Source organism: Xenia sp. Carnegie-2017, unplaced genomic scaffold (assembly GCF_021976095.1).
Source record: "Xenia sp. Carnegie-2017 unplaced genomic scaffold, XeniaSp_v1 HiC_scaffold_3, whole genome shotgun sequence".
Taxonomy (NCBI): domain Eukaryota; kingdom Metazoa; phylum Cnidaria; class Anthozoa; order Malacalcyonacea; family Xeniidae; genus Xenia; species Xenia sp. Carnegie-2017.
In genome coordinates, this window is record NW_025813493.1 from 1660744 (window position 1) to 1671643 (window position 10900).

The 10900-nt window shown below is 38.9% G+C and overlaps 1 protein-coding gene and 2 long non-coding RNA genes across 3 annotated transcripts; all 3 read left to right on the forward strand.

The window, feature by feature from the left end:
- Nucleotides 1–736: 736 nt before the first annotated feature.
- Nucleotides 737–1161, forward strand: LOC124454665. The gene is made up of 2 exons (XR_006951560.1): nt 737–772; nt 1076–1161. It is a non-coding gene; the product is annotated as an uncharacterized LOC124454665 (long non-coding RNA).
- A 6386-nt stretch (nt 1162–7547) lies between these two features.
- On the forward strand, nt 7548–8394 carry LOC124454666. Its single transcript, XR_006951561.1, has 2 exons — nt 7548–7640; nt 8259–8394. It is a non-coding gene; the product is annotated as an uncharacterized LOC124454666 (long non-coding RNA).
- Nucleotides 8395–8398: 4 nt separating this feature from the next.
- Nucleotides 8399–9129, forward strand: LOC124454809 (thyroxine 5-deiodinase-like). The gene is made up of 2 exons (XM_047005561.1): nt 8399–8644; nt 9004–9129. The coding sequence occupies exons 1-2, from the start codon at nt 8399–8401 to the stop codon at nt 9127–9129; spliced, it is 372 nt and encodes a 123-aa protein (XP_046861517.1).
- Nucleotides 9130–10900: the final 1771 nt, after the last annotated feature.

The following is a 10900-nucleotide window of genomic DNA, read 5'->3' on the forward strand; positions in this document are numbered from 1 at the left end:
GATCTGATGCAGAAAAATAACTGAACAACAAACACACTAGGAAATCTATTTTAAAAATAAGGCCAAAACTCTTTTGTTAAAGATTGACTGTTTTTTTGTTTCGCGTTCATAATTTGCCAGCAAAGTAAGAGATACTTCAAAGAGTGACTTACTACAAAAACCAACCTATGCAACTATCTTTATCGAGCAGCTATGAACATGCCACAAAGAACACTAATCAAAGTGCTTGTTCAACACGACAATATCATAGAGCATGACACGTCATTTAAAAACAGATGGATTTAATTATATACTTTATACTGCATGTCACAAGGTGGTTTATAGTGCTGCTATCGAAAAAATGCTTCCACCAATACCTTTATGAACATTTAAAGAATAAATTACCCCCGACTTTCTCTTCTACTTCACGAAACAGCTTGAGACAACAAATAAAGTTGATATTCTACGGAATATCTTATCTTGTATTTAATATAGATTCACTGGAGAATGTTATCGATTTTTAAAAACTTTGAATAATTTATGGCTCGGAAAAGAAAATTTAAAAATGTCCCAGTATACGACATAGCAAGCTTTCCTAGCTTTAACAGATCTTTAAGCCAGCTATTATTCCATCCATTAACTGAGTGTGACACAGTGTCTTATTTTTGAGGGTGCGACAAAAGAAAACTGCATTGGATGCCTGGAAATTAATTAATCCTTAACGGACTATTGAACCAAACAATTACATCGTCAGAAAAAACATCACAAAGCAATCTATGGACGTTATTGAGAGGTCTGTGTTGCTGTTATTCCATCGAAAGAAAAGGAAACTGATACAAACTGATTAAATATGCATGCAAAGGAAAAGTCAGTGCAAGTACTTTAAAGGCAATCTGTACTTAAACTGCGCTTTGTTATATGACTTTTATCCATTGCATTTTTACGACAGCTGTACGACCAATTTCGTATGAAAAATCAGTTTCCTCGTATTCACAATTTATTGATTGGAACTTTACTGAACTGATTAGCAAATAGTTCATGTTCAATCGATGAAGACAAATGAACCAGTAAAATTGTCTGAATGTTCTGTTTTAAGAGCATGATACACTACTCAAGTTGAAAAAGCTAGATGTCAACAAAGTACAATATTTCTGGCAATAAACGCAGGAATTGACCAAGTGACCATTTTACACAAACTGTTATCGGTGGATAACTTCGCGAGTTTTTATTGAATTCACTCAAATTCATGCTTAAAATAATCGCCGTATGTTCCTTTTTCAAATAAACTTTGATTGGATAAATTTCGATACAATACAATGGCAAGAACTGCGAAAAACCTCATTTTTGTAATACAATCTACATATCTTTTGCCCTGTTGACGCCGTCATATTGAATAATCATGATTGCCCAACGCGCACACATATAATATGTACGTACCTATGACTACTACATCTATGGTAAAAATAGATATTTTAATATGGCGCAAAGCTCAAATTTAAACACGGTAAACAATTACAGACTTGCATTGTCATGTTATATCGCAAGCTAAGCAAAGAAGATAAAAAATTGAACATGCTTTGTATATTTTAACTGGTCTGAGGCAACGTATTTTAAAAATCTCTGTTGTAAAAGCACTTCTACTTTGTTTTGAAAAAATGCAGCAAGCCTTATTCAACGTTGATTGTTATTCTTTCAATAATATTACACGACGCCTTTCCTTTATCGCGTTCCAGACTTTGTTATGAGCAAAACGCGAGCGCCAAATTGTATTCCAGAAAATGCAAAATTCAATGCTTGAAACAGGCCTTATGATGCGATGCCCGATGTTACTAAAAGATGTTACATACAACCACATTTCACATAGTGATTAGCCGCTGACCGTGCGAGTACGGGCAGATTAAGAAAAAAGGTACGTATAGCGTACATATGGATTTAATTTTAAAAAGACAAAATACTATTAACAAGTCTTCAATTTACCTATTGAAATTATTCTAATTGAGAGTCAAGCACAATCCTTAATTAACATATTCATAATCACTATACATAAATTTAAAAGTTGCTTTTTATCGAGGAGATAAAGTGAATTTAGCTGAATGAAAATGAACTATTAGTTTGAAAAATTTACGATAATCGTAAAACAGAGGGAAATGAGAGCAAAGATGAGCCTAACGTCCATGGTCCTAACTTTATACTGTTCGATCACTAATGTTTTACTTCTATTCTCGTATTAACTCAACCGTCTTTATACCGGCTGATCTTTAATGTAATAATTCTACTCTCATCTGTCGAAAATCATTTGACTAAGAAACACACAACTTGAATAAGAATTTTTTATATATTCATAAATATACCAAATAATAATTGAAAACCATATTTAGGGTTGATACAGTATGAAAAAACTCGTATACAGTCAAGAAACTTAGACACTTCTCAAAAGCCAAGACCTCTTGTATGTGAAGACACATTTACGACCTTTCGTTAGCGAAGGTGAATACCAAAACAACTTTCACAAACAACATTATAAACTGTTGTAAGCGGTTGCACTTGATCTATTTTCAGTCAAATTAGTAATTATCCCAACTAATTGACATATTACGGTATATAAATAGATGTTGTTTTGTAATGCATGTCAATTCCTTCGTTCTCCTTCATTTTTCTGGGTTGTAAGGACTCATACGGACGCGCATTAAAAGTGCCGCAAATGTCCAAGCGATAATAAAGCTTCTGTCAGTCAAGTCAACCCCACCTACTCGTGGTGCAGCCTGTGTTTGGCTAACGGGGCTCTGGCGAGGGGCGAGTTTCCGGCGCCCTTAAATTAACTGGAACCCGCTGCCTTGCGGTTAGGGTTTGACTGCCCAAAGGCTAAGGGTGAGGTAACCCTGACAGAAACCTCCGGAGGACAAACCCCCCGCAGTCACGACTGGCCAGGCCCGCCTGCGTGTGGACACGCCCTGCGGTCTGACAAGGTTTGCCCAGCTATGGATTAAATAGTCCCCAGCCATGGTAAATGGTGTTCGGCGTAACGGGAAAAACGCCAGCAAAGGGCGCTCACGGATTAACTGTGTCGACGGCCTCTCCCTGCAACCGCGTAGTTTCACAGTCGTTGCGATCATTTGTGCCACTGAAGATGGAACCGCGTGGCCAAGCCAATAGAACATGGCCTGCACAACCATGCTCTTCTCACTGTGCATGCAGTCTGCAATCAAAAGTCTATCAAAAGTCCATCAATACGGATGACTCATGACGGGGGCAGGCTTAGCAGGCTGGCAGCCTCTAGTGCGAAATTCGATTGCTGGTGGCTTGGATTCTAACAATCGCTGGATAGAATGAGAGATAATATCCTTCGGTATTTCACCAAGCGACGAGGATGCCCTTTTTAGGGATGCGCACCCTCCCCCAATCCGGGGAAGCTCCTAGAAAAGGTGGAGTAAATCGCACTCTCATCACTCGCCTGCTCAGCACACCGCGGCTGGGGGGTACTCACTCAAAGCGGTCGAAATAACAATGAAATTCGAAAACTTGCGGCCTGGAACGTAAGAACCCTAAATGACAATCCAGGAAACATTCGTCCTGAGCGTTCTACCGCTCTTGTAGCCCGTGAGCTACATCGTTATAATATTGACGTTGCTGCTCTAAGCGAGACAAGACTCCACAATTCGGGATCACTCACAGAGGCAGCGGGTGGATACACTTTCTACTGGAAAGGCAAACATTCTTCAGAGAAACACGAATCAGGAGTTTGCTTTGCTATCAAGTCCTCCATCCGATTATCTGAGCTTCCAGTTGGACATTCGGACCGCATCATGTCACTTCGTTTGCTGTTGAATAAGCAACGTTCGCTCCATCTCATCAGCGTGTATGCTCCTACTATGCAGCATTCTGACATCATGAAAGATGCATTTTATGAAGATTTGTCAGCCATCATTCGCACTATTCCAGCCCACGACAAATGTATCGTCCTTGGCAATTTCAACGCTAGAGTTGGCAATGATTTCCACACCTGGCCATCCGTTCTCGGTCACCATGGCATCGGCAATGTAAATAGCAATGGTAATCTTCTCTTAACAATGTGCGCTGAAAACAACCTGACCATCACCAACTCGTACTTCCAACTACCAAAAAAATTAAAGACAACATGGAAGCACGCTCGCTCTGGTCACTGGCACCTAATTGACTACATCATTACAAAGTCAAAAGACATATCAGACTTCCATGTCCCTAGAGTCATGCGAGGTGCTGATTGTTGGACGGACCATAGACTTCTTATTTCAAAGGTGTGTCTTAAGATCAGCAAACCTGCACCCAGAAAAGCTCAGAAAATTCCGAAGAAATTCTGCGTCTCGAAACTCAAATCAGAAGAAGTCGCAACATCCCTCAGAACCTGCATCGACGAACAGCTACAGAATATCGCTGCTCCAGAGTGGGATAGTCTGAAGACGGTTCTTCTTAACTCAGCTGAGACTGTCCTTGGCTACCAAAAGCATTCTCATAAGGACTGGTTTGATGAGAATGACGTAGAAATTGCCGAACTAATGAAAGCAAGAATGAATGAAATCGGTGACAGACTAAAGGAAATAAAGAGGACCATAGCGAACAGACTCCGAGTTATGAAAGACAAATGGTGGCAAGAACGCGCAGAAGAGACCCAAAGATATGCTGACACTGGAAATGCGAAAGAATTGTTTCGGTCGCTGAACGTCATTTACGGGCCAAAAAAGAGCTCCGTTGTCCCGCTGCTCAACTCGGACGGTACCAAGCTCCTTACGACATCCGACGACATCCGAGAACGGTGGACTGAGCAGTTCACACAGCTTCTAAGCGAGACCAACATCTATGATGAGGATGTCATCAACAACCTCCCTCAACGACCTATGATTGACACTCTTGGTGATGTGCCCACTCTCGAAGAAGTTGAAAATGCCATCAAACATATCAAGTGCAACAAAAGTGCGGGCCCTGATGGAATTCCACCAGAATTATTTGTGTGCGGAGGACCCTTGGTTGCAAAACATCTGCATGGCATAACTGAAAAGATCTGGTCCGATGAGACCATTCCTGCTGAACTCCGTGATGCAAACATTATCACCATCTTCAAGAAGAATGACCGTCATAACCCCAACAATTATCGAGGCATCAGTCTGTTGGCTGTAGCCGGGAAAATAATCGCTCTAATGTTGCTAAACAGAATGCGCGATCCTATTGCCGAAGCAGTACTGCCAGAAACCCAGTGTGGATTCCGCCGAAATCGTGCAACGACTGATATGATATTCGCCCTTCGACAGCTCATGGAGAAATCGAGAGAACAGAACCAAAAGCTATACATGACTTTTGTTGACTTTACCAAAGCGTTTGATCTTGTGAACCGTGAGGCACTATGGACCATCGTCGTAAAAATGGGCTGCCCACCAAAATTTGTCAATATCTTAAAGTTATTACATATCAACATGTGCGTCAAGATCTCGGTAGGCGGCGAGTTGACTCGTGACATTCAATACAACAATGGAGTGAAGCAAGGTTGTATACTTGCTCCCACCCTCTTCTCCCTCTTTGCGACTGCTCTCTTCACATATGCCTTTGAAAACATACCTGAAGAAGGCATATACATACGATACAGGATGGATGGCTCGCTCTACAACCTTCGTCGCCTCCAATCCAGCACCAAATGCACGCGGACACTGATGAGAGAATTTCAATATGCAGATGATTGCGTTTTTGTTGCCAACTCGGAGGAATCCCTTCAGTGCATGATGGATAGCTTCGAGGCTGCCACCAAATCCTTTGGCGTTATCATCAACACGAAGAAAACAGAAGTCATGTCTCTCTCGTACTCACCGATAACATCCCCGATCACTGCCAATGACACTCCGCTCACAAACGTTCAATCCTTCAAGTATCTTGGCAGTACTGTCACCAGCGACTGCTCCATTGACAAAGAACTTGACAACCGCATACAGTGTGCCAGTTCGTCATTCGGCAGGCTATGGAAACGTCTGTGGTCTTCGCATGACATTAAAGTTACTACAAAGATCGCCGTGTATAATGCAGTGGTACTGTCGACTCTCTTGTATGGTGCCGAATCGTGGACGTTATACCGTAGACACGTCACACGTCTCCGTCAGCTACAACAACGTCACCTACGCGCAATCCTCCGCATTTCCTATCAACAAAAAGTAACGAATGACGAAGTTCTGACGAGAGCCAACTCCATGGACATTGAGATTACCCTCGCCAAAATGCAGCTAAGGTGGGCTGGTCATGTTGCTCGCATGGCAAACAATCGATTACCCAAACAGCTACTCTTTGGAGAGCTCGCTGAAGGAAAGAGACGTACTGGTCGTCCGCTCCTGCGTTGGAAAGACTTTCTCAAATACACTTTGAAAACATGTCAAATTTCAATAGATAATTGGCAACTCGAAGCGGCGGATCGATACGACTGGAGAGACAAGTCACGTAAAGGTCTCAATAAGAAGGATGATTTGAGGCGGCAGAGCAACGCTGTAAAACGATCAAGACGTCACGCTACCAGGAACGCCTCCACTGTCGCAGACTCGGGAGAATTTCGTTGCCAACACTGCAACAGGACCTGCGCAAGCCGCATTGGCATGTTAAGTCACGAGCGCGCTTGTGGAAGTCAGTGAACTAAATGGACTTTTGCAGACAGCCATCGTCGTTTCGACGGGCAGCAATACTTCATTTTTCTTCATGAACCACTATAGTTTTTTCTCCAGGTTTGAGCATTTATGTTCCTCAAAGAAAATTTTTTCATGTCATGTGAACTTTAAGCATTGTGTCTGTACAATGACAATATACATGATGAATTTGTTATATGATAACGTCTATGGACTCAAACGTTTCACTGTACAGATGTTGGACTTTTCAGTCGTTATAAAGCATATAATCATATTTCAAAACATTGTAAAAACAGTCATATTTAAAAAAATTTTTATAATTATGCCAAAATTAACAAACATCTCATAAGCGGACACCTCTGACAACAGAACACCAAGTCTTGGTCTCAAGGGTGTCCTTTTATGGTAAGTTCGATTGCATTCATTGAATATAAAAATGCTTTAAAACGTCTATGCCTATATAGAGTAAAGAATGTTCTGAATTTTCTTCCTTGATGCTTTCCATCGTTACAAACATTTGTTGGCACGGATGAAACTATCAAATGCAATAGTGGTCATTTTACGAACGTCACTAACGCTATCGTATCTACGTCATTTGCATTGAATATTAAAGTTTATACCATGTTATTTTGCTATGACATGATTTCTTTGCACGAAATTTTCAAAACATGTCTCGCATACATTTTACTTTTCTTTCAAGGATCAGGCATGGAATTTTTATGTGAGGGAAAATTTCTGGTTGTTGGTCCGTTATTCATGTGTATTCAGTTATTCCTGGCATTTGAAATGTCCCATGAAAACAGAGAACAGGAAATATTATACCGTGATTTTACGCTTTTTAAAAGAATAAAAATGCAAATTAAGAACTTTCAAATACACTAAATGAATGAATCGAAATCTTCCCAGTCACATAGACTTCAAGCAAGACAGACATGAAAGGTGAAAGCATGTACAGGATCGCAGTTAAATGTTGGGTTACCGTTGAAGTAACAGTCATTTTTGCTATTTGTAGCATATTTTATTATATTCCAGGTGAGAAACCTACGTTGTTTATATGTCACGCCTTAACCATAACAATCATTCGTTTCTTCGGTCATTTTTTCCTGTAATGCAGGCAAATAAGCTCAAGCTAAAATTTACAAACCTTACAGATGTAAAATTTTATAAACTCAATATACAGATAGCAGAAGTAAAAAGCTTGTAAGCTCTGTAAAGGGGGCCTAAAATTTAGACATCGCAGAACAATGGTCAAGCTAGTAACGGTGGATCAAATTGCTTTTACAAGTTCACATAAAATTTCGGAATTCGTAGTTTAAAATGGCATATACATTATGGATACTTGTATATAGATATGAATGTAATACAATCTTATGTTAGACAGCTAGTTCATACGTATTTTGGGCAACATAAAATTTTGTGTGCATTTGGACTGTTCTTAAATTCAAATGTGGGCTTTGTGCTGCTTGTCCAATCAACCATAAAACGTTTTTCTAATCACATACATATTGTCTTGATAAACAAGTACGTCCTTTCACACAACAAAAAAGCGTTATAATGGTGCACTAACTCTCACACCAATATATGGCATCTCTTCCTTTTTTCTGTCAAATTGATCATGATTAATGTTTTATGATTTTCATGAATAACTAGGTTTAGGGTTTGTGCTCGAGAATGGTATGAGAAAAGTGACGGGATTAAATATCCCTAAAACCAACTACTGGGAAACATTTCTTGGATGGGAAATGTTTAAGTCAGTTTGGAAATCAAGAGTTGTCGATATTACAAAGGAAATGCGAAACGGACTGGAGGCACAAAATGTTCCCTTGGTAACACCCGATGGAAAGAAATGTGTGCGTTTACTTGATTTACTTCAAGCTGAGAGAGCATTAGTCGTGTACTTTGGCAGTTGTAGTTGCCCAGTGTTTAGGAATAAACTGAAAGAATTTGGTGTTCTAGCACAAGACTTTTCAGATATCGTGGATTTTGTCGTTGTATATATTGAAGAAGCTCATCCAATTGATGGATGGTTTTTCAAGGTAAATTCCTTTATTTCTTCAACATAATTTTGAATTGATGAAAATCGTAGAGTTATATGATAGCTACGTTATTCATTATGAAGAATAGTTTTTTCAGTATATTATGAAAGAGAAATTAAACGGCTACAGCAATTTCGTGATTTATAAAACATTCTTTGTATAACCATAATAATAATAACGAAGCATATAAATTTCATCAGGTAAAAATCTTTTGCAAACACTCATAACATTTTAGTAGGCTATATAGCCAGACAATATGCTCTGCTGACATAATAATGGCTTTTTTATCTTACTGATAAAAACGGGACCTTTTTCAAAGGCAGAAATAGTGAACTTCTGTTGAACTATACTTTCATTAGGCAAAAACAAAGATGTTGTTTGAAAAAGAATCGTCCCTTACATTTGACAATGTTTTGTGTAGAGAAAAACATGTCTTAAGATTTCTTGATAAAGTCATGAAGGAAGCTAATTTCACTTCATTTTAGAATAACTTTATCAAAGTACGAAAGCATTGAAATCAATATGAAAGATGCAAAGCCGCGCAAAAGCTACAAGAACTCAATCTTCCATGTCAAATAATGGTAGATACAATGGATGACAATGCAAATGTGGCCTATGGAGCGTTGCCTGAGAGACTTTACGCCCTCGAAGAAGGTAAAGTCGCATACGTGGGTGGACAGGGACCAATGAATTCATCAATGAAAGCAGCACGTGACTGGCTAGAGTCATATCGCGAGAAAAACACATTTAGAAGATGGACAATCTAACCCAGCGAGCAAGAACTGTACAGAATGCAAACTTCGTATAATGACATTTTGACATATATTGGCCTTGAGGTTGAGACTGTTGTTTCTTTATCCAAAAACATTTTTTAAGCGATTGACAATGCCCTAATGTATGATAATGTACAGATATGGAAAAACATATTTCAAAAGTGAGATTTTTACAAGGATGCGTCGACAAAGGAACTTTGAAAACATATACACATGCCTATTTTTCTCGTAACTTACAAAAGCTTAAAAATACAAGATAATGTAGGTTTCTATGCTTTTAGTATATCTAAACGTGGATCATGAATTCAATTGAAATGAATCGACTGTTAGGAGCAACCAAGGTAGAACATGCATATATATTTGAGATCACTGGGAAGTTTTGGTCAAAACAGGCAACCGAGACAATTGAAATCTATCGCAAATACCAGTTTTTGCATGTCAATACTTGGGCATCATTTAAGGTTAATGGCAAAAGTTTTAAGTCGTAGGATAGACATGCAAACCTGCCACTTTTAAATCATTTTATAGACAATAGTGATGGAATTTAGTATGGATAAGTTTAAGGAGCCAGTATTGAAAGACATATAATTGTATTACGTATTGTATACAAAAATGAATCAGAAATAAGTTTGAAAAAGGTAGAAACATTTTTATGAGGTACAGTTAACGCTCTTGAGGGCATTTGCGTGAAAGTTATATACTTAATGTGCAAGAGAGAACCAATAATTTAAATATGCAAATGATACAATGGTTGGCTACAAGCGCAAGCCAAAACTAAGTTTCAAACGACTTTCTCTCTTACAATTTGTAATAGACCGTATAATTTCACCATTCAACTGTCAAAAGAACTGCTCAATTTTCTTATTTTATTTGGGAAGACGTTATAGCCTATAATACAAATTCACATTCTGTTGTTAATTATATTTAACCACGGTTAGATGTCCTACAACAGTCACAAATGACATTTGACGTATATATACATGTTTGTCGATGTAGATCACCAATGACAATAAAGTCCTAAGAAGGACTGTTCGTGTTGATGTTGACTGACGTTTCGACAACCTTAGCGGTAGTCATCTTCAGAGTTCCCCGGTTCAAACCATTCACTTTAAGACATATATAGTCGAACTTCATTCCAACAGCACTTAGTGAAAGAAAAATTATTTAGTGGATAAGAAGAATCTAGACAAATTACTGAATTATACGTCCAAAGCCACGAATCAATGTTGAATGTCGTGGAATGGTATTGGTGAGGTCGAAAGATCAATGCTACTCCAAAAGCGAACTAGCTAGTGAAGTGGGTTACAGCTAAAGAAATGTCAGTGACTATGTAGAGAGTAAGAACTGTGGAAACTATGATCCAAAACTAAAATCCCAAGAATGAACTGTGGGAGAGTACCCACATTGCTTGCGGAAATTATCACGTGAAAGCCTAAAAAATCCTTCATAGGTATATAGCATGGCTGGAGGAAGGCTTACCAAA

What these genes read in the sequence shown, in the direction of transcription:
- LOC124454809 (XM_047005561.1), top strand. Translation starts at nt 8,399, where the DNA reads ATGCGAAACGGACTGGAGGCACAAAATGTTCCCTTGGTAACACCCGAT. An exon ending in TTGATGGATGGTTTTTCAAG is followed by an intron (nt 8,645 to 9,003) that starts GTAAATTCCTTT and finishes TACTTTCATTAG; the next exon opens with GCAAAAACAAAGATGTTGTT.